Here is a 24082-nt window from a genome sequence, read left to right as displayed (position 1 = left end):
TGTACTGACTGGGGGACCTCTCTGGAGCGTATCGTACTGACTGGGGGCCTCTCTGGAGCGTATCGTACTGACTGGGGGCCTCTCTGGAGCACATCGTACTGGCTGGGGGGCCTCTCTGGAGCACATCGTACTGTCTGGGGGGCCTCTCTGGAGCACATCGTACTGACTGGGGGCCTCTCTGGAGCACATCGTACTGACTGGGGGCCTCTCTGGAGCGCATCGTACTGACTGGGGGCCTCTCTGGAGCACATCGTACTGTCTGGGGGCCTCTCTGGAGCACATCGTACTGGCTGGGGGGCCTCTCTGGAGCACATCGTACTGACTGGGGGGCCTCTCTGGAGCACATCGTACTGACTGGGGGCCTCTCTGGAGCACATCGTACTGTCTGGGGGGCCTCTCTGGAGCACATCGTACTGGCTGGGGGGCCTCTCTGGAGCACATCGTACTGTCTGGGGGGCCTCTGTGGAGCGCATCGTACTGACTGGGGGCCTCTCTGGAGCGCATCGTACTGACTGGGGGCCTCACTGAAGCGCATCGTACTGACTGGGGGCCTCTGTGGAGCGCATCGTACTGACTGGGGGCCTCTGTGGAGCATATAATACTGTGTGGGGGCCCTTTCACTATTTATCTGTTTTATAGCAGATGTGATTTTAGTACAGGCCGTAATAACATTGCACAGTCACTATAAAACAGATCCTGTGCGATGTAAATAGGGAACATTCATTGTTCAAAAGTACCAAGTGCAAACTATTACCTTACAGTACAAAGTGGTTTGTATTAGGGAAAGCTCAGTAAAGCCCCATTGACATGACTGTATTTTGTGGGTCTGTAACTGTCCGCAATTGTGGATCCACACAGTATTAAGTTAAATTTTTATGTTGGCACTTTGCATTAATTTAGTGGGTTTTGGGTTGTAGTTTGGGCCCTCGGTCTCTAAAAGATTCGCCATCACAGTGCTAGACTCTAGGTCAGTCATTGCGAACCTTTTAGAGGCCGAGTGCCCAATCTGTAACCCAAGTGCCAACATGGCAATTTAACCTCTGTGGATGCACAACTGCAGATAATTACGGACCCACAAATTACAGTCATGTGAATGGGGCACTACAGAGCTTTCAATAATACAAACAACTTTGTACTGAAAGGTAGACATTTGCATTTGGTACTTTTGAACAATTAATGTCCACTATTTTCAATGCGCATGATCTGTTTTTTTTTTTGAGTGACCATGCAATGTTAATACAGCCGTTACTAATATCATATCTGCTATAAAATAGATACTGTGTGATATAAATAGTGAAGGGGCCCCCATACCATACAATCAGCCCTACAGTGGTCCCCAGACTGTACAATGTACTTCACAGCAGTCCCCACACAGAGTTATACATTCCACAGTGGCCCCTACACAGTATTATATGCTCCAAAGTAGCCCCCCCAGGCTATTATACTTACCTGAAGTCCCATGTAGAGCAGTCGCGCATCCTCCTCCTCCTTCTGACTGCAAGCGCTGATGACTTGTTTCATCATGCCCGTGTCGGGGCAGAGGCCACACTCTGCCGTCCGGCGGATCATAGCCAGCACATACAGCTGAAAGAAGCAATCGCTCACTAACGCCTGAACCAAATTCCCAGTTAGTGGGCGATACAGGAGACTGAGACGGAGCACGTACCTGAGGAGTGGGTTCTGCATGCCCTCTCTGGCATGCGTGTCAAAGGTTTGCCAACATGGCTCTAGGTAACGTCAAACTAGTAAGATTCAGATCCAAGGTGGTGAGTCTGGTTGACGGTCTCTTATTATTAACTGTATATAATCCTATAATATTACAGACAGCACAGTTTTACTAAGGAGACAGACTAACCTGGTTTGTTTTTATGAAGCGGGAAGTAGGAGTCTGGGCAGAGGGACGGCTGAGGATATTCTAGTATTATTAGCCATTAGTGCAGCCCATCTGGATTATGCAGTTCAGTTCTGGGCTCCTAGAGGTTGTTAGAAAGGTATAAAGCTGGACCACAAAACTGATAAGGAGCTTAGAAGAAGATATTATGGATTTAGTCTGATGACTACATGATAAATCTGTATAGAATCTGAACAGCACGCTCGCATAGAAATAAATGGACGTAGCAGGCACGCGGGGGGTTAAGCGGCCGGCCGCCGTCAAAGCGGAAGTACCAGGTGCATCCATTCATTTCTATGGAACGTGCTGTTCGGATCGGCTGATCCCAACAGTACTTGCTCATCTCTATAGATATACAAATCGCCAGCATAAGAATTATAGGAAAAGCTGGGAGGAAGGGGGGAGATCAGACTGACATTGGTAAGAAATATCTGAACTGATGGTTAAAAGCAGGGCCCAAGAAGATCATTCTAAGATCCGTTTACCAAGTTTTAATATTCAGCAATAAGAATTTCCATAGACCTCGATACAAGTCAAGCAGATTTTTTTTTTTCCTGTGTATTAAATTCACTTTAGTCACTATAAAATGGCTAGGGAATCCATGGATGAATGTGTATAGCTCCACAGTACAAAATAGTGGACTCCCCTCACCCATACGAGACCTTACAGTTCCTTTAGGATACATGTTTACATTTAATATGAATCTTTGGGGTTGGGGGGGGGGAATAATGTTAGGGAAGATTTACCAGGATAGGCATAGCCCCAGAGGAAGGCATTAGTAATGGATGAGGTGGACACATTAGGGATCATGCACATATGTGCAGAATAAACGGATTTATCAATGCACTCCAATGTAGTTTATAACTCCTGACATGTCATTTTACTTTTCCCACAGTACTAAAATCTAAAATGCCAAAAAACAGAAAGTAAGCCACAGCACAGGTGTTATATGGGTTAATGGTTAGATAAAAAAAAAAAAAACAAACTAGGACACAACTATAAAGCTTAGTAGTTTTATATGATTAAATTAAAAAAAATTAAAAAGTGGCCAAAAACAAAATAAAAAAACAAAAATTATGTTCTACCTTTTGCAGTTTGCTTGAAAAGAAACTGTAGTACTACTTACTGAACAGCAGGTGGCGCTATATTCACACACCAAAATCCTATAAGTCAAATCCCATAAGGAGATGCCACTCAAAATAGATCCGGCTGTTGCCCAGCCTAAGAGAACGACATGGGTGATGGGTGACACCAAGATGCCAAGTAAATTATAACTAAATCTATACTGTTTCTCTAAATATAGAGTTTCCTATGGCACTTATAGAAAGTGTAATATAACCTACTGTTCAAGCTAGTCACCCACAGTATATGCAGGGCCGTTGTAACATATTGGTGGGCCCAGTGCAAAGGATTCATCCCCACCACTTATATACCTGTCCCACTGAAAGTAAAATGGCCCCCCACATACTATAACTTCTGCGTACGGGCCCATACAATATAAGTGGCCATGGCCCTGCACTTATAGATAGTAGTCCCCCCTTATAACTAATATGTCCTGTTCACAGCTAACTGCACCCTTATCAATAATTATAAGGCGGCCATTACTTATAAGCACGGATTATTATTTAAAAGGAGGCCAAAGATTCCTGGGTTAGAAATAATAATGCCCCCTTATAAATAAGGGTCCCAGCTTATAAATAGAACCCCTTCTCAGTAATTGTGCCTCCTTATAAATAATAGCCCCCCTTATTAAATAGGACCTTTCATGGTTTGTGGCACAGGCAGTTCTGTATACTGCTGGAAAGCTAACAGTGTGCTGAATTCAGCTTACTATCGGCTTTCCCGATCTGTGCCCCAGGTAAAGCGCTATCGGTCTCGATACCGTAGCGCTTCACAGTCAGAAGGGCGTTTCCGACAGTGAGTCAGGTACGTCCTTCTGTACAAGCAGCACAAATAGCGCTGTACTGTGTGAGCGGGGAGGAACGCCCCCTCCCCTCCTGATAATACTCGTCTCACACAGTACAGCGCTATTGGTGCTGCTTGTACAGAAGGACGTACCTGACAGAGTGTCAGAAATGCCCTTCTAGGGGCCACACGGTGGCTCAGTGGTTAGCACTGCAGCCTTGCAGCGCTGGAGTCCTGGTGTTCAAATCCCGCCAAGGGCATAAAACCATCTGCAAGGAGTTTGTATGTTCTCCCCGTGTTTGTGTGGATTTCCATCCCATATTCCAAAGACATACTGATAGGGAAAAATGTACATTGTGAGCTCTACGTGGGGCTCACAGTCTACATTTAAAAAAAAGAAAAAAAAAAAAAGAAATGCCCTTCTGACAGTAAAGATCTACAGTACTGGGACTGATAGCTCTTTACCCGGGTCACAGATCAGGAAAGCCGACAGTGCGCTGAATTCAGCTTTCCCGTTCTGTGAATTCCCGTTCTGTAAATTCAGCGCACTGTCGGCTTTCCAGCAGTAAATAAAATTGCCTGTGCCCCAAACTATGAAAGGTCCCCTTTAATAGCTCTCCCCTCTAAACAGTTCCCTCTAATAATAGTCCCCATTATCAGTAATACCCCCCCCCCCTTATTTATTTAAGAGGGGACTATTGCATATAAAAGGGGGCTAATATTTATAACATACCTCCCAACTTTCCAAAAAATAAAATAGAAAGACGGACAGAATGTGCGGCATGCTATACAAGTTTAGCTCCACCCACTTCTACATTGACCCCGTCCATTCTCAGTCATTTTCCTATGTGCCCCCACACAGTATAATCCTCCTCTGTTCACCCTAATATTACATGCCTCCACATTATAAATGTTCCCCTCCAATGGCCCCACAGTATGAAGAAACTAGAGGGGGACAGCTGTCCCTGGTTTAATGTCACCTTCCAAATTTCTCCCAATTTATGTCGCCCTCCAACTGGTGGTGTAACCTGTGAGATAGGTAGCCTATGTGATCTATCATACAACTTCAGCCACTGTGATAAATCGGGCACATTTTCAGACCGCCTGTTATATTTACAGTGTATTTAGTAAATGTAGGCCCCAGAGGTTTGCTTGATGTTCTTTGACTCCATGTAAAATTACTGTCACAATAGCATTATTGAAGGCCATTGCTTTCATCTATCATAGAATCAGAGCAACAAACTTCAATGGTGATAGAATGACTGACAGACCGCGCACCCTCACCTGCAGAACTGTAATGAAACAATATAGACAATCTTTCTTCCATCTTCTCAGTTTGCTTTTCTGCATGTACAATTTTCTCTTCCAATAGAAAAATACACAAGCGTTTTTTTTACTTTACAGAACTTAAACAGCACAGACACTAAAACTAACTGCTTGTTGCTTGGGAATGGTGGGGGCTAGAGAATATATTCCATCTGTGCTGGAATCAGCGGAGGATCGGTTATTAAATGCTAAGAACTTGGATTGGGAAAAGTCTTCTAAGTGTGGCATCGTTTTTAATGTTTACTGTGGTCCATCTACATGTGCACCATCTAGGGATAGATCACAGACTTTTGCAGGTGGATTTTTTTTTTTTTTTTTTTTTTTTATGTAGATTGGAAGCCCCACATAGAGCTCACAATGCACATTTTTCCCTATCAGTATGTCTTTGGAATATGGGATGGAAATCCATGCAAACACGGGGAGAACATACAAACTCCTTACAGATGTGGTGTTTTTTTGTTTTTTTTTGCCCTTGGCGGGATTTGAACACCAGGACTGAAAATCCGCCTGTAAAAATGGCTCCCATTGACTTCAATAGGAGCAACTCGCTTTTTTTCCCCCGCTACCTAGTAGCAGAAAAAAAAAAAAAAAAAAAAAAAAGCAAGATGCCCTATTCCGCAGCTCAAGACACGCTCCTATTTAGGCCCATTCAGGAGCAGGATGCCGCGACAGAATGCCAATACTGCATCGGCATCCCCTCGCGGGAAGCCATGTGGAAAGTTCACACGATGGAAAAGGTTTCTGCGACCTTTTCCCCCGTGTGACCATACCCCTACTTAGCAGCAGTGGAGCAAGGTATTGCAGCTATACCCTGTTCACACAAACAGGACAACGTTGCAATACTATGTGACTGCACTACACAGTAACATCCTTGGTGAGGCAATCTAATCCCTGAAGACTTCCCCAACATTCTCAAGATGCAAGACTTTTTCTGCGTGTCTCAGATCCTTAAAGAGATGGGTAAGGAAACTACTGCAAAGAGACATCAGAAGTCATCTCCCACACACCAGAAGGCCTCAGTCCTTAACATATGACCCCCCCCCCCCCCCCAAATTATAAATCTCCTTCTATGACATGGTCTCTACACTACTACAAACAAATGTCAGCTGTCTCCAGCATCAAGTGTATCTGAATCCAAATGTTTACAAAGCTGACCTGTGTCTCTGGCATCTAGCCTTCCATAAGGCCAAAGCTCACACAGTTTTTTTGTTTGTTTTTCGCAGGTGGATTTCACAGGCGGAATCCAGCTCAGAAATGCTTCCCAGCTCTACTATTCATTGCAATGGGAATTATGCAGACAACAGAATTTAAAAAAAAATTGGTATATTTCACTGGTGGAAAAAAAAAAAAAAAAAAAAAAAACTTGATACATTGTTTTTACCATAGCAAAATTCTACAAAGGACATAAGCTTCACTACATTTATGTAACATTTTCTTCCTGTGACTGTGGGCATGGACGCACCCGAGAAGGGACGTGGCCAAGTGATAAAAATCAGAAGCAAAAAGGTTTTTTTTTTGCCTTATTTTGTTTTGCACCAATTGAAAAAGGAAGCAAATAACATTGCTTAACCGGACAGCCATAACAACGCAACACATCATCCCTGTTTATAGAGATGGCCTTCTTAGAAACAACACTACATCAACAGAGACAACTGTTCTCCCTGGAGACCTGCATGAAAATAGAACAAAAGCCCAAGCGACCCTGGACAATGACATGGCTTGGTAGATCAGCAGAGGTCTCCAAGCAAGCAGAGAGTATGGTGGAGAGGAATAAAGACCAAGAAAACACTTGCGGCAAGTATAGTAGATGCTTCACTAGCAATATGCAAGAGCGGCTGTGCATGCAAGTCATTACCTGAACTGGTGAAGTGGCAAGGGGCCAAAGGAACGGTCGCTGGAGTGCCCTCTTTCTTCTCCTTACTGGCTGGAGCGCTCTCTTTGTCCTTACTGGCTGGAGCGCTCTCTTTCTTGTCCTTACTAGCTGGAGTGCCGATACCGGTTTCCTTTGCAGGAGGGAGAGGCTTAGAAACTGGTTCTTCGATGATCAAAGGCTCAAACCCTCCTTTGCTCAAGTCAACTACCTTGTCCAAACTTTCTTTGGTTTTGTCTTTCACAAACACGTCTTCCTTCACCTTAGGTTGTTCTTTCGGGATCTGGTCTTCAAGCCATTTAGGTGCCTTAAGGTCTACTTGTTCATCTCTAGAAGGGGCGGAAATCTCCTTTTTAGGTGCAATAGTAGAAGGTATTTCAAAGTCTTTAGAGTAGTCAGCCTTTCCAAACTCTTCCATCTGTAGTAGCTTATCTGGTTTAGATATTTGGACAACGGGCTCATCTACTACAATATCAGAAACATAGGACTCTAGGTATGATTTGCCTGGTGAAGGCTCCTTCCATTTTGTATCACTTAACTGCTCCTTTTCTGGGGTAACGCTGCGTTCGGTAGCGAACACCGTACTAGCAGCTGCCTTTGGAATCACCTCGGCTTCCCAGAGCTTGTATGAAGGTTCACTTTGTTCAGACTCTGGAGAACTTTCTTCAAAGTGTGAGGAAAACTGAGAGTCAAATTCACTCTTTAATGCCTTGGAGAAATCAGTTGCCACCTGCTCTGGTATAGTTTCCTTTACGAGATCACATGCTATGGATATGTATGATGCTTCAGGTTCTTCGACTGGAGACTCCTTTACAGTCTCCACAGGGACAGGAACTTGTGGTTCTTCCTTTGAGCTTGCCTTATTGGTGGCTTCTTCATAAGATGGAGGCTTCTCAGATTCAAACGTTAGTTTCTCTTCACTTACAGGGGCCACGTGACCAACTGGGGAAACATCAGGTTGAGGGGCCACAGCATTAAGACCAACTGGGGCAGACGTGACGGGAGCTTCCATCACAATGTCAGGTAAAACTGGTGAGGAGACCGACTCGGAGTCTTCAAACAGCGCCACATTCTGCACTGAAGGACTGACACCTTCCTGTGAAACTTTAGCCGCAGTTTGAACCAAATCGATTTTCGGTTCATAGCCGAGTTTTGATACACCCGTGTCGTGGACTTCACTTTCATATGCTTCTTGCACAATATCTGGAGTAAGCCCTTCTGGTTTGCTTGCACCACTTCCATGTACAGTATCAGTCGTGACATAATCTCCTTCCTGGTCAACAAGGAATGGGTTAACCGTTGCAACATTTGGACCTAGACGGGAAGAAGCAACATGAGATTTCAGTTCTTCCATTTTTTTCTCATCGGTTACATTGTCAGACACTTGATTTCCACCAAATGCAAAAGGATTGGTCTGCTGTAAGGGAGCAAATATTTCATAGTCTGAGGTGGCCTCAGGCGAGGCTGGAGATATATCATCAGAAAGATCTACATCCTTTTCTTCAATAAACTTTTCCTCAAACTTTACTGTGGGTTCAAAATTCACCTTCATAATGCTGCTTTTAAGGTCTACAGAAACATCTTTTGGTTCAAGTTCAACACCATGGCCCCCTGTGCTTGCAAAAGGCTTGAAATCCACATACTGTTCATCAAGACCCTCTGAAAACTCCTCGTGAGGTGGTCCGACAGATTTAAGCATTCCCGAAAACATCTCCTTAGCAGACTGCGCATATAATTTAGTGTGGTCTCCAGAAGAAGATTCAGCAAAAGATGTCGGGTGCTCGATAGCATGACCTCTCTCGGAAAAGAACAGGTCTTCTGCTTTCTCTGGCACAACAGAAGTGCTTTTGTGATCTGTTACTTCAGGAAAACTAGATTCCAGGCGGCTACCTAACTTATCTACTATAGGAAAATCATCTATGGTCCTTGACACAGCATGGTCATCTCTAATGGGATCTTTAATAGCTTGTGGTGTGGTGGAATCAGCAGGAAAGGCTACAAGCTGCTCTTTAGAAGAATCGGCAGATAGAGGAGACAAAGAATGAAGGGAAGTAGCAGACTCAAGCAGCAAAGATGAAAGCTCTTCTCGGCCAGCAGGCAAAGTGCTAGAAGGCTGCTGCAAATCCATGACAAGGTCTGTGACGACGAACAGAAAAGGGAAGATGTCAGTAGCAGAAAGAAGCAAATTACGTCATAGAACACACAACACAAAGTTACTCAAGAGAAAAGACCAAGATTTCACGTTCATTACAAAGCGGTTCCAGTCACCACAGAGGTTTTATGAACTGGTCAGAAATGCTTTGTTTCCCCCCTTCTTTTCTTCTGGGGGCTTGTCCTAACTTGGCAAAGACCTAAACCCACCTTTACCACTCTCCTAACACACTGGTGTATAACTCTAGCATGGCAACAATCTAAAGTGTAAGGCTTGCAATGGGGGTGAAGGTCAATGTTTACAAGAATATGCAGCATATGGGACCTTGTATTAAAGACCCACAAAGTCTGTCCATGTAGCATAGATATGGAATATGGCTATCAGGGTGGGTAGACCCCTATCTGAGCAGGAACCATCTGGAGGACTTCAGCAGCCATTTATCAGACTGACCAGCAATTTAACACTACATTCCTCCTGCAGATGCCATAAAGAGAGGTCTGTCTAACATATGACTTTCCAGGGAAAAATGATCAGCAGACGGCCATGTCAGCACTCAGGTTTCAATAACTGCTGTTAAGTCTGGATCCCTAGGACAGGATTTACAGGAAATGTTCAGCAGTGTCGCTTTATGCCGTTTCTATAACCCATAGAGGTGAATGGGAGGAAACAGCATAGCACGTGTAGCTCCATCGGTATTCATTAACTGGAAGGGGGGGGGGGGGATTTGACTGTTGAGGACGCTTCCCCTCCAGATTAGCTACTTTCCCATAGGATATGTGCTGTTCACTCGCCATATTCTTGTTAGTGGCAGCTGTGGGCACTGTAGCATTGTGCCATTATTGAACACTATGATACAGTCCAATTTTATAAGCCAGTTTTTTGTTTTCTTGTTTTTGTTTTTTTTTGGGGGGGGGGAGGGGTTTCAGAATAATCCTAGAATTTTCTTGGAGATAAACGAAGACGACCATGAAATCAATTTACAGTTAACACTTTCTGGTCTCTACTGGCCATAGTGATGAGAGGGAAAAAGGAAGACCCCCCACCCCCCCATGACAGGAAACCAAAAGATAGGCATCTTTGTTCTTTATGCCATTCGATCCTGTGTTAAAAACCATACTCCAGCTAGAGAACCCCTATGTACAGAAGAGCAGACTACGGAGTGGATTAGTATTGGTATGAAGCATATCCGATGTAACCGGAGTACCTGTGGTGACTGTACACACGAGCGGCTTTGCTGTGAACGAGGTTAGTTAGAAGTGAATAGAAAGCTGGTCTAGACCTTTAGCTATAGAGCGAGAGTGTTAGAGCGATGAGAGCACAGAACTTGCCTGAAGAGGAGTGCATCAGAGGTGCAGATGAAGCAGGAATAGGAAAGAGATTCACATCTGAAAAACAAATACAACAAGACCTCAGCACCGGTACAGATCAGTACATGCAGCACACGTCATACTTGTGTTAGTTTGGGTGCGGAGTAACAAATCTTCTGGATAGTAAAACCCAATAGATACCTGTCAAAATGTAGCCCAGCATATGATCTGAAGATTCAGATATGACTGTAGACAAGCCTTAATATAGGTCTATGAAGGAGCCATCATAGATAGATACAGGCTTGTGAGATCAGCAATAGAACTATGGTTACCTTCACAGGATTCCTGTAAGCTGTGGCCACCCCTGCATTTTCAGCATCTGAGATCTCACATTGGACATTCTTGCTCATGGGTCTTGTGGATATGGTAGGAATTCCTTTATGTGACATCAATGTTACTAGCAGATGTAATACGTGGAAGTTAGACTGGTATGTAATGTGGAAATACACTGGAGATTGAGGGCTTCCAAAAAGGCTGGATTAGGCTAAGGCCCCACGTTGTAGAAATACAGTGAAAATGCTGCGTTTTACAGTACCTGTTCCATCTTATTCACACATTGCAGGAAGCTAGCCTTACAAAATGCACAGCATGTTCATATTCGATGCAGAAAGTAACAAAAAAAACTAAGTGACAAACCACTCCAGAAAATATAAGCTACGTGGGGCCTTAGGCTTACACCATTTTATGCTAAACAAGCATAACAGAGGCTGACGGATGGCAGATATCTGCTGAATAGATGATCTGCTACACTGGATGGTTTTTGGTTAATGTTGGGAGCTGTAGTGCACAGATCTGCAGCCCTTTCCAGACCAGGCCACAGACTATGGCAGAGATTGATCGGTGATATTGTAATAACTTATGATATTGCCGTCTATGGAAGACTACAAGCCTCAGCAACCAAGAGCGACAAGTCATCTAGCAGACAGCCATGTGAAATCCCTAATGTATGGCCTGCATTTCTTTGCAGCCCTTCCTATGCTAAGAGCCAGCTTTGTTCTCTGGGTATCTAAGGGTGCGCTGCTGCTACATGCAGATTTGTATTGGTAATAAAATGCAGGAAGCTTTCTTGTTCTTCTAGCAATGGATATATGTACAGATTTTTTATACATTTATAGAGGTAAATATATGTAGTAGTGTTGTGTACTGTGGTCTGCCATCTCCCCTAGCGATAGGATTTCATTTCCAGGTTACGTGTAGCTAAGATCTGTCTAGGAGCTGCCATCTTCTTCCAGGATCCTCAGGCAGCATCCTGAAACATTCTCTCCTAGACTAGTGATCCAGAGAAGACAATATCAAGTGAATGTTGGTAACGAGGTATGCTTCAAGGCTCCATGCTTGTCACTGTTTATTATAAATGAATAGTGCAGCTCAATAGAAAAAGCTTTGTAATATATCTTATTCATGAAATATGTTTTCTTCTCCACTTTTAGGCAGAGTTACTTTCTACAATCTATGAAGAGGGGAGGAGAGATGGAAAAGACACTCAAATAATTGCCGTTTCTTCACTCTGCTACTGTGTGCACGTTTAACACTGCTATGTTGTAAATAAGAGGCTGCCAGTGCACAGAATAAGGCAATAAATCAATTAACCATCCAGCAGATGTATCCTACTACCCCTTCTCCATAGAGCTCTATGTGTGAGGCTGAATACAGAGACGATATAATATAAACAGAAGAATGAAGCTTAGGTGGTGAAGGAAACAAAGCTCCTTAATCTACTACAGGAGGTTTATATGGTCATGACGTCATCAGAGGTCCTTTAGCACACTAGGATTTAGCATCTACCCTGTAGCTGAGTGGCCAGGACTCATTGTGTCTTATGGAAGATGTCTGTTGTATGGAGGAGAGGAAGCTCCAGTAACGTGACACACACAGGGACCTTCCTTTAGTTACTCCGCCTATTACTGTCAGGCATTTGGGGTTATTAATTTAGTTTCAGTAACTCCATGTGCCTCACATTAATAACAGTTACCCCATCATGTCCCTCATATTAACCCGTGTGCCCCATATAAGGGTTACTAATATGGGAGACACATGAGGGTACTAATGAAGGACCTTAATTATGAAGATACCTAATTATTACCTCCATATGTCCCATATATCAGTAACTTATATGAGGCACACAGGGGGTTAATGTGAGGGACATGATGGGGTTAACTGCTATTACTATGATCCCCATGGAGTTACTAAGCTGCAATGCACATGACCAGACATTATCTGCAATGGTGGATTTCCCTACCCCCGCCCTCCTCGGCTTATACTCGAGTCAATAAGTTTTCCCAGTTAGGGTCTCGGCTTATATTCGGGTCGGCATATATATTATATATATATATATATATATATATATACACACATACACTTTATATATAAAAAAATGTACTATTAATTTATGAAAGCTTACAACTGGAGGTATGCTTTACATCGAAATAGAAATATTCTAAATGTAGAAAATCTCTGCCTACTGTATGAAGCTATTACACAAACACATGCTCACACTACACAGACACTTGTTCACACTACAGTCATTTATCCATCTTCATCTAGTCATGTGTGCACCTACAACGTGAATTTTTTCCTATTGTGACAGTAGATTTACCCAGATGAGCAGCTTCCTATTACAGAAATGACAACTTGTCTCATTTCCACTTCTCTTTTAGCATGACCACAAAGATAAAAGGATGTATAATATCTGGAAACCGAGAGAAACCTGAACGGCCATTTTGCAAGAAGTTTGCTGCGTCACACCAAGAGCCATCAAAATGGGAAATAAAGAACTTGCAGAAAAAAAAACAAAAACAAGACAATATACTTGGAGTATACTTGCAGCGGGATATCCTCGCTCATAAGACATAAAAAGTCATTGAAAACCTAGCAAAAGAATTCAGTTAACACTTTAACCTTGTCTACATCTGTATATACTATCCACATCGTAGCATGGACTCCCTGGGCATTTCTATAAGAGAATGTGCTTTCTTGGACTCGGCTAGGTCCATCTCCAAAATTTCCTATGGATGGCTCTCTACTGTTCTGATCCGGCTTGATTTACATAGTTAGAAATGATTCATACAGCTAAGGCTACATTCACACTGTGTTGAGATGTTTAATGTATGGCCTCCGTTTTTGCATTGGCCCACTGTATAGGAAAGTGCACTGAATAATACAGCAAACCATGTGGCTGTGTGCTCCTGTGTGGCTATGCAGTGGTATATATTTCAGAGATATACATAATGAAATACTCTATGTATATTTCCCATACATACACCAAACTTGGTGTGAACAGTGCCTTAGACCGTCACTGAGAGAGAAGAAGAACAAAATACAGTATCCCAATGCCTGCAATGCAGACTACAGACAATGGCTAGAAAGGCCGCAATCTGATGTATAAACTGGGAAATTCTCCCAACATTCAGGTCCAAGGGAAGGCAGCGATATGGGTATACTGAAGGGGGAAGCACAGCGGTCACATGGTTGCTTTGCAGCACTATGGTCCTGGGATTCAATTCAACAAAGGGCAACATCTGCATGGAGGTTGTATGGGGGGACGTGGGGAGTTCAGACTGTGATCCACTTGGGACAGTCTGAAGTACGGTGGAATATGTTGGCGATATACAAGCAAGACAAACGTATATATTTATTTTTAACTGTGTATGGAATGGCAGTCTTTTATCCATCACTTATTTGCATTATACCAATGTACACCAGCCAGATGGAGGCCTAAAAGAACACCAGCAGATTATCAGAAGATTTACGGCTAAAGGCACACACACCAATGACAGCAGCCATCATAGAAGGATGACATTACAGTCACACAGCCTTAGTTGGAAATATGTGCAGTGAAATCCAAGGCTCCCCCTCAGATCTCTGCTGTGGTTTTGTACTGAGGCAGATCCTTACACAGATTAGCCCCATATCATGGCTACTTGCCACCTCTTATTTACACTGTATATGTAGGGAAACCCTGCCCACGCAACACAGGGAAAAAAAAATACACGCCATACACAGCAGTAGAGAAGGTTCCCATTACGATCAAATGGACAAGTATTTTAAGCTTCTATTTATGTGGATTGCTGCAAAGACACAGCCAAATCCACATCAACAAAATGCTGTGAGAATATGCTCTTAGAAATCTTCTCTATTAGGGAGCCTTCACATGGAGTAAACGCGCGTGTATTTTTGCAAAATACACGTGTAAAAATAAGACTCCCATTGACTTCAATGATATTTTTTACACGTGTAAAAATACGCCTGTAAAATGTCATTGAAGTCAATGGGAGTCTTATTTTTACACGTGTATTTTGCAAAAATACACGCGTGTTTACTCCGTGTGAAGGCTCCCATAAGCTGTAATATACAGTAGCAACCACATGCTGCAACTAAAACTCCCAGCGCAAAGTCACCGATGCGGCAGGTGTTAGGCAGCAGGGTGGCTCAGTGGTTAGCACTGTTGTCTTGCAGCACAAGGGTCCTGGGTTCAAATCTGACCAAGGACATAATCTGAAAGGAGTTTGCGTGTTGTCCCCGTGACTCTGATTTCCTTCCATGCTGATAGGGAATTTAGATTGTGATCCCCATATGGGACAGAGACTGCATGTTTATACAGCACTGCAGAATAAGTTGGTGCTATAGGAGTAAGAGAAATGCATAAAGTACAGGGGCGCATAGATAGCTGCAGCAAAAAAAAAAAAAAGTTGTGTGTTTTTTCGCCTACTCAGCATATTTGTATTGTGGAGCCCTGGTCTTAAGGTCCGCATAAGACATTAAAAAGTTTCTCATATTTTATCAGCAGGATAGAGAGACAGGGAGACTTTTTATCGTACTATAGGCCAGCACTACACTTAGTTTTGGGACTGCTCCTTCCAAGGCCACTGTCCAGTATAATGTGGAGAACATCAGAAAGGACAATGGTGTTACCCAATAGCACTAGGAGCAGTGTGTGACACACATATAGCGCTGTATTATAGTGGTTGTACAGTTGGGGGAGGTGGGGGGGATTACATTGCTTTCTCAAGATGACTGAAAAAGTCACCTGTAAAGACTGGACAGTCACACCATGACATCACACATTAAATGACTACAATAGGGGAACTAAGGGAGGTGCTGACAGACAGGAGAGCCTGGTAGGTGGCCATGATTTAGGGTATAGCCCTTAGTGAATGGTCTTACACAAGAACTCAATTCACCACAATCCCTACAATGGAGCAATCCTCAACCCCACTGCTAAACCTACAAGCTGAAAATACCCGGCCTTTAGAGGAAGTGAATAACAGGATAAGATATCAAGCTAAAGTTCAGGCAGTGTTCACATTTGTGCCTTAGGCTCAGGGACACAATTACATGTTATTCTCAGTAGGGCTCAATCGGCCCTGTTAGAAGTCAAATGGGTCCATAGGACACCACTGGCGGCCATTGTGAGAACGAATTGGCAGGGTGTTGTGTTAACCATGGTGCAAATGTAGAGTATAAGATGGGCTCCAATAAAAACTTGGTAAAGTCAATGCGCGCCATCTACTCATTTCTGCTTATTAAAGGAATGAATCATTTTCATACAAAAATGTTTGAATGGCCGTTACTGGCAGTTGTAAAGTAACCACTAGCTTAATAACCCTACCTATTTTTTCCCTGTGGGGTGTCAAGAGGAAATTCTGGGCAGAATCAGACTTCTTCCCCCTCTGGCAGCTGACAAACTTCCTTTGTATTACTGCAGAGGATCTGCTGTTTCCTGAGAGAGAAAGCTCTACTGACTATTCTGCAGAGAGCATGGGATCACAAGATCTGGATGTGCAGAGAGAAACACTTTGTACTATATACATGACGCCAAGAAGACGCCAGAACACTCACTGGATCATCCTTCTAACAACATTAAAGGGCAAAGTGTCAGTTTTTAAGATCTATACAATATATAATGTTTGATAGTGAGAAAACTTCTTTAATATTAAATTCAATAATCATGCAATTCAGGACAAACACTATTGTACCCCCCTCTCAAGATAGGATCAGATTTGCTTTTTCAGATCACAAATTATAAACAATGGGGAAAAAGCAGAGTAAAATCACATCTCAAACATTATCTATCGCTCCGACCGCCAGTAATTAACACCCACACGTTTCACGAATGCCTGTGCTACACGCGCTTCTACAGATTTTCCATATTCAATTATCCACAGAACATCCGTACTATGATTCTTCTGCAGAAATTAAATTAAGAAAGGCCACTATTCCTAAAATACAAGCCATGAGTAAGTGCCCGGGCCTACCAGTAGAAGGATAAAAGCATATACTACTTATCGATCTCAGATGGGTCTGCAGAAACTTATTGTAAAGGAGGCCACACACATTAGATGAACCCACAAGTCTCAGTGGGACGGTACAACCATCTAATTTGTATGGGGGTGGTCCGACTTTCCCCGATGGTAAAGAAGGATATTAGCAGGCCCAATCCTTGGTCTCATGGGACATAAGCCACCACCAGAGGTGTGTGGCAGCTGCTTACAGGGAACCTATCACGAAAATGCAGTGAAATCTGCAGGCAGTATGTTATAGACAAGTTGGAGCCAAGCAGATTGATATATAGATTTATGGGAAAAGATTCAGTATAATCTGTCATTTATATCTTTGCATTTTCTAAAGTATTTGAGTCAGAGAGCGGGGTCTATGGGTGAGCATACAGAGGTGGCATCAATTTTCAGCAGATACTGCAAGGGGGTCTCTGGCGCAAATGTGAACGTACTCTAACATGTGCAGGTAAGGGCTCGTTCACATCTGCGCCTGGGAGTCCGTTCTGCAAGTTTCCGTTTCCTGCACAAAACAGGGGCAGGAGACGGAAACCTGACGGCATCTTTCAATCCCATTCATTTAAATGGGCTTGAAAAGTCTCCGGTCGTGTGCGCCAGTGAGAGTTTTATGCTCTCCGCGGCGAAACAGTTTTTTTTTTTTTTTAACCGGACACAGAGTCATGCAGTACTTTGTGTCCGGTTTTTAAAAAAAACGGTTTAGCTGTGGAGCGCATAAAACGCTCACAGCCGGACTCGGCATGACAGGTTTCCGTCTTCTACATGCAAACGGAGTTTGGGCGCTGGTGTGAACCCAGCGTAACTCAAACAGCAGCAACAGAAAGTGACTTGTATTTCAGTATAATGGCCGGTGAATCATTAGAGATTATTACATATTAGTGGAATTGTGGGTGATCATCGGCTATTCATCATTGACATTACTTTACCTTCTCCTTGAAGATATTGTGCTAAAAATGTATAGCCTGTAAATAAAATAGAAGATGCAAGTGAGACAAGAACCAAATAAGGCTGGAAGAAGACACTGAGGCCATGATTTACTATGGACGCAAGGTCGGCTAATGCATATAATGTCTGTACGCGTGTGCTGGAAACGTGAAACCAGAGGTGTAACCTAAAACATGAATGTATAAGCCAAGCCGTAACTGCTCCAAAATAGACCCTTCACTTTCTTACTACACTCCAAATACCTGCCATTGCTGGGGAGATGTGTTCAATATGGGGAACGCAAGTGAGACCCAAGGCCAGAGTTTAGTTGTCTATATGGCCACGAAATGACCACCTTTAGACAAGAGAAAAAGTGGAGACGCCTACAGCCTACTGATATACCTGAGAGTAGGATATGACAGAGAGCTCAGTATTACATATCTTTATATGATTTGGAGGAGAATTTCTGAGTAAGAAGCAGAGTAAAATCCTGACGGGACTCCTAGAGGAGACGGGGTCCTGCTTGCCCCACCTATATACAGGGAGCTGGAGAGCTGTCAATGTATGGGCAGGGTAAGCAGGACCCTCACCATCATATGTCAGACCTTTGACTTCCAACACCTTTATACAACGCCTATGGAGGTAAAAATGCAACAAACTATACATCTAATTATACAATATTAATTATTGCATAATAGAATCAAAGAGCATCTTTTTCTATATTCCAGCCAGAATCTGTCACCTTTACCCCAACTCCACCTACAACTGACCCCAATACAATAGAAATATAACTAGACCGATAAGGAAAACCACCGCACTTTACTGGAGATTTCCTGAGCCTTGTAACATGTGAGAACTTCTTTATATTGTTTATATGACTATGATGACAGGCTGTCCCTTATGGGATTAATGTCAGAAACACCCTAGAGTAACCAGAGGATGCGGGCCTTGGAAAGTTCAGCCAGCATTAGTCACGTGCGGCAAACAGCGCTCCGCCACTTGCCAAGTCATTAGCTAAAATGTTTACTCGGAAACTGTATCAGAAGGAATTTGGTGGCGAGACGTCATATTCAGTTACAGGCGAACCGTAAGAAAAGGACTGCAGTGTTTAATCACCCGTAGACTGACACCTCAGCCAGGGAGGGGTGGTCAGGGCATCCGCCGCCATTGTTTTATTCTTATTTTATAGTGTCTAATGTAAAATTGTCTCCTGGTGTGCTCAATCTGCCTCCCAAAATCTGAGGTCAATTCTTTAACTTGGCAATACACCTAAAGGTGGGTTCACATCTGCGTATGTATTCCGTCCAGTTAGAGTCCATACGGAGACCCCCTCCCAGACGGAATACAATCGAATTGCTGTAAAAGCACACGGACCCCATTGTAGTCAAGTTTCTTGTGTATAATACATATGCACAGCCATCACCCAAATCACTTCTATAGGATCGGCAGACACTGCTTACATTGTAAATAGGGCACATGGAGACCCCTGGAATTCCCAGAAGTCGGGTCCTTTGTGATCAGACCCTTATATATACTGTGGATAAGGAATACATGTTACTAGTAGGAAAACCACTTTAGGCTAAGGCCCCATGGGCCATAATCACAGCGCTAAAGCGCTGCGGAAAGAACCGCGGCGTGAACGCACAGCGGTTCTTTCCGCAGCGCTTTTAAGAGTAAGTTTACAGAGTTTTCCACTGCGGACTTTCTCTTCCTATTATATCTACAGGAAAGCCGCCGATGTTTCCGTCGATATAATTGACATGCTGCAATTTGAAAAGCTGCAACGGCTTTGCAAATCGCTGCGTGTCCGCGCTGTGATTTCTTCCGCAAAGTGGGGATCGGATTCGCATGAATCCTATCCCCTTTGCTTGCACTCTAAAACGCCGCGATTTTTCCCGCAGCATCTTGCGGCGTTAATGTCCCGTGGTGCCCCGGCCTTAGTCATTTCGATGCCCCAACTCAATCCCTCGCATAACGCAGTAGGCCCACAGTAATCTTTGGTTAGACCACTATGGTTCTAGTGCGACTCTCTGCAACCTACTGCACCTTTCAGGGGTAAAAACGTTTCATGGCAAGAAAATTGGGAATTGCTGACCTAGTTACAGAGGCTACCTGCCTCCTGGAATTTGCAAAGCCATTTGTCAAACTCATGCAGCGTGATATCTTATCACAGGAGACAACCAAAAACCATAAAAAGTCATTGTAAAAACATTTTTCAATGACAATTATTCTTTCTTGTCTTCTGTGATAAGAGATAAGGCTGCAGCAGTTCGGGTTAATTCTGCTACTTCTGTATAGCTCCAGCTTTAGACATATACACTATACACCCTTTAGACTAGGTCGGGATGATTATGATCCAAATCAAAGTCACGATTAATTGGACATATTACCTCAATTACTATTAATGAGGATTACTTAAGGCCATAACAGTTTTACAAAGCCATGCCAGAATAGGTTGCAACCCAGGGCCCAACGGCAAGTAATTGTCAATTTTCTCCATTATAATCCAACTCCATAGTCAACTGTAAAGCCAATTCAGTTGATTAGTGTTATTGTTATTGGTGGATGTCTGCACAAGCATGGAAAGCTGCAATGTTGGACATGAAGGAACAATATATACGGCCTCAACCAATCATACCTAAAGATAAGTATAGGGTCTGGCAGCACATGGCCACCCACCCACGTGTGACAACTCCTGAGTGAGTCCTTAAGTATCCTTAAACTTACTCTATTATACCCCAGGATTAAACTACATGGCAAAGTGAATTGTCAAAATATACATGAAGGTATACAGCGCTCAGCACAGCGGAGTACCCTCTTGTGTATAGCCGACACTTTGGAAGAATTAGGAATGCGTATCTGACAACATGATATGCTAAACTGCAAAAATCTGGTAGGGACAAGCACTCCTTGTATTTCTCCATTTGTGCCCCGAGGTCTTGTGATGGAGCAGCTGTATTCACATCTGACAGTCTGATCTGCAGTGAGACTCGGCTGCCAAGCCAAAAACACAGGAGCAAGATTGTCCTGCATCAGACGGAGGGCACAGAGAGCGCGGGCAATGGGAGGTAATCCAATGGCCATCAATAGACTGTGTACAAATATACATAGCTGCCAAGGTAAACGCCCCACGGTCAGTGCAATTTGGGCAAGCTATTGTCTTTAACACATACAGATCTACTACTTGGTCTCCGCTTCAAGCGATTGCTGAGGTCCCAAATCTCTCCTTCCTCCTCACCTGTTGGTGGAAGTGTACACGAGGGGGTCAGGACAACACCTTCCACATTCCCAATGACAGTATCAAGCTGAGGAACCCCCTTCTATGAGCCAAAGCAGAGAACATCTGCAGTGACGGACTTAGTCCATGTATTATATGGGTGGCCATGCCACCTTTAGCTGGAGCCGCTGTATTCAGAGGACCTGGCTGTAGTGCCTGCAGTTTACATTTGGGATATCTTCATGACATAAGCCACTTATAAAGTGAATAAGTATGTAGCTTAGGGCAAGTTCAGACATGGAAGAAAAAACATTCTATAGCATATGGACTTTTAGCTAGGCCACATGTGCATGACAGTGTCTACTGTACACGTCTATGAAAAACTCAAAACATATGAATGAGGCCTAAGCAAGGGCACCCTCATAAGGGTAAATTCACACAGTGGAATTTGGTGAGGATTTTGAAGTGTTTCGCACCTCAAAAATCGGCAGCAAATCCTGCCTACAATCTACCACCCATTGTGGTCAGTGAAAACCGCCTCAAATTCCCCTTCACTTTTCAATGTGTAAATGGCCCTAAGTTTCAAGGAGCCAAGGCATGGGGCTCTTTTCTGTGGGCACCGACTGAGAATGGTACAATTCACCAGTTTACAACCTAAAACAGTCACTCCCAATGATTGAACCCAACTGGGCAGCAAACAGAGGACAGATATAGGTTTGGTGTAAACCAGCGCTGACCATGGAAGAAATGACCTTCTTCTCAGCAAGTCTACAGAAAAATGGGCTCTAAAGTGAGGACCCCCAAGGAAAAGCAGCCCGCATCTTGGATCTTTATTCTCCAATACACTACAAGGATATTCAATGACTTAAAGGCTGTAGGGGCCTAACACCCTAAACAGTTAAAGGACCTGTACCACAAATGATCCCCTATCCACAGTCCGCACATGCACTACACTGCTCCTTTCATCTATATGGGACTGTCCAAAAGAAACCAAGTATAGCACTCGGCTATCTCCAGAATAGAACTGAATGAAGCAGCCTATAGGTGCGACTGTCACTCCATCCAAACAGGGGTCTTGAGTCCCCCCCAACCTTGTGACTGATGGATTTCCTGAGGTCAGAATTAGACACTTATTCCCCTACCCTGTAGTAGCAGGTGGCAAGAGTCCCAAAGATTGCCCCCCCCCCCAAATCATCTAGTAGTATAAAGGTAATTTGGAATATTGCCCACCTGGCTGAAACCCACTACTTCATATAAGCTCTAAAAGCCCAAATAAAATCACCCTCTTACGGTTTACTCACTGTATAAAAGGTAAAAGGAATAAATACAAGTTATAGCATCCAGGCATACAGAAGGCCAGACATTGTACTGGTGTTGTTACTAGAAAGTGAGAGTGACGCAGCCGTCTGCTGCATACAAAGAAGGAGATGACAGCAGATAATGATGTGACGGGGCCGCCTGACACCGGGCACACCCCCAGGTCATCTTCAGCTAGGAATCAGGATTCTTCCAGCAGCTGGCACACATCAGACCCCACCCCAGCATCTCTATTATGCACACTCACTGCCCACACTCCACCCGTCAAAGCAAGACGCATGGGCAGCCAAGCAGGACAGCAAGAGTTAATCATTATATACTGGGCAAAAGGGGTGGCAGCATGCTGTGTGCCAAGACATGGGCATGCAATGGACGCATCTACTGGCATACAGAAATCTGGAACGTAATTGACTTCCAATGCTTAAGGTGAGGCCAACTCCGGAGAAGGTGCACCTACCTGTGCGGGTGTATAGTCAGGACCACATGAAAAACGGGAAGGGAAACATATAGGGTGTCCATAACTAGCACCCCCATAACTAGCTCCTATAAACAATGGACTACAAGTACCAGAACTTCATCAGATGGATACTGTAGCTGGTGACCATTCTTGCAGTGTTCCCTACTGGCCATGAGGGGCACTATATAGGATAAGTGTATGACAGAAGGCTCAGACTGAGATGTAGCAGAATATATATGGGCAGTATCTAGGCCAGGGTGGCCACCCACTGAACAAGGCAGCAGCCTACATGTGGCAGTCCAGGTCGGGGGCAGAGGGGTGACCTTCACCAGGATGGATACATGTGCCTGCCATGTGTCACTTACCCACTGAGCCGGACTTGGAGGGGGCGCTGTACGGCCTGTCGTGCTCCTCCTCGGGCGCGCTAGGGATGACTGGCGCCCTGGGCACGTCGCTGCCGATGCTGCTGGGCTCCTCGTCCTCGGGTGAAGGCTCCAGGCTGTCGGAGTAACTCTTCCTCTCCTCCTCCTCTTCTTCCTCATGTGCGGCGGGTTTACCGGGGAAGTTGACGGAGAATGAGGGATGCGCGAGCTGCCCCGCTCCCCCGGTCAGATCCAGGACATCGTCCATATCATCCCAGGGCTGCACACGGGGCTTGGCCTCCCCAGGTGCCCGGTACTGATCCTCAGCCGTCTCCACAGCATCGTTCCCAAAGCTGCTGGATGTTACATACGGGGATTGGTCCTCCATGGCGGGTGAGGGACGGGGCTATGACCGGCTGGACACTATGAGCTGCCTGCGATGCCGGCTGGAGAGAAGTGCGCCACCCGTCTGAGCGGCAGAGGGAACGGAGCGATAACAATACAGAGAGGGGAGGGAGGAGGAGGACTGCGCCACGCCCTGGTGACTCAGACTCTGCCAGGAGCAGGCATCATGGCGGGGATGCTGCTGTCCCCACCTTGACTACAAGGAGCCAACCAGCCGCGCAGGGGGCGGGACTACCACAGCTTGACTGACGTTCTGTTCTACCAATAGAAAGTTCGGATGGTCGAGTGGGTGTGGCCTGCGGGCTCAGCTAGCTAATGAGGGGTCGCAATTTAGCCAAGGATGGTGGTTGTCATGGTAACCGACAGGAACGGCTACGCCTCAGCGCTTTGGAAGGACACGGGCAAATAGCAGACACTCCGGAACTGAGTGAGGGCGAGGGAAGGAGCGAGCGTGTGCAGGCCGAGGCTTCATGTGCAGGGAGGATGGTGACATGGTGTCCATGACAAGCAAGTCTGTAACAGCGCCCTCCACCGGCGGGGTGTCTTGTAGTGTACTGGGGTCGTGTACTGGGGTCCTTTGTGCTCCCTTCAGGACTGGA

The 24082-nt window shown here is 44.5% G+C and overlaps 1 protein-coding gene across 4 annotated transcripts in view; it reads right to left on the bottom strand.

Moving 5' to 3' along the window:
* Positions 1-23602, bottom strand: part of RTN4 (reticulon 4) — a 41775-nt gene extending 18173 nt beyond the window's left edge. The window contains exons 1-3 of one of the 4 annotated variants that reach the window (XM_075267549.1): positions 23082-23602; positions 10462-10529; positions 6978-9108 (exon numbers count right to left, since the gene is read on the bottom strand). In XM_075267549.1, coding sequence (XP_075123650.1) covers positions 6978-9108; positions 10462-10529; positions 23082-23466 — 2584 coding nt within the window. In that variant the 5' untranslated portion in view covers positions 23467-23602. The remainder of the gene's footprint in view (positions 1-6977; positions 9109-10461; positions 10530-23081) is intronic. The other 3 variants (XM_075267544.1, XM_075267545.1, XM_075267546.1) reach the window with 3 other exon arrangements.
* Positions 23603-24082: the final 480 nt, after the last annotated feature.

Source organism: Leptodactylus fuscus, chromosome 3 (genome assembly GCF_031893055.1).
Source record: "Leptodactylus fuscus isolate aLepFus1 chromosome 3, aLepFus1.hap2, whole genome shotgun sequence".
NCBI lineage: Eukaryota > Metazoa > Chordata > Amphibia > Anura > Leptodactylidae > Leptodactylus > Leptodactylus fuscus.
This window is presented reverse-complemented; position numbering and strand designations above follow the sequence as displayed.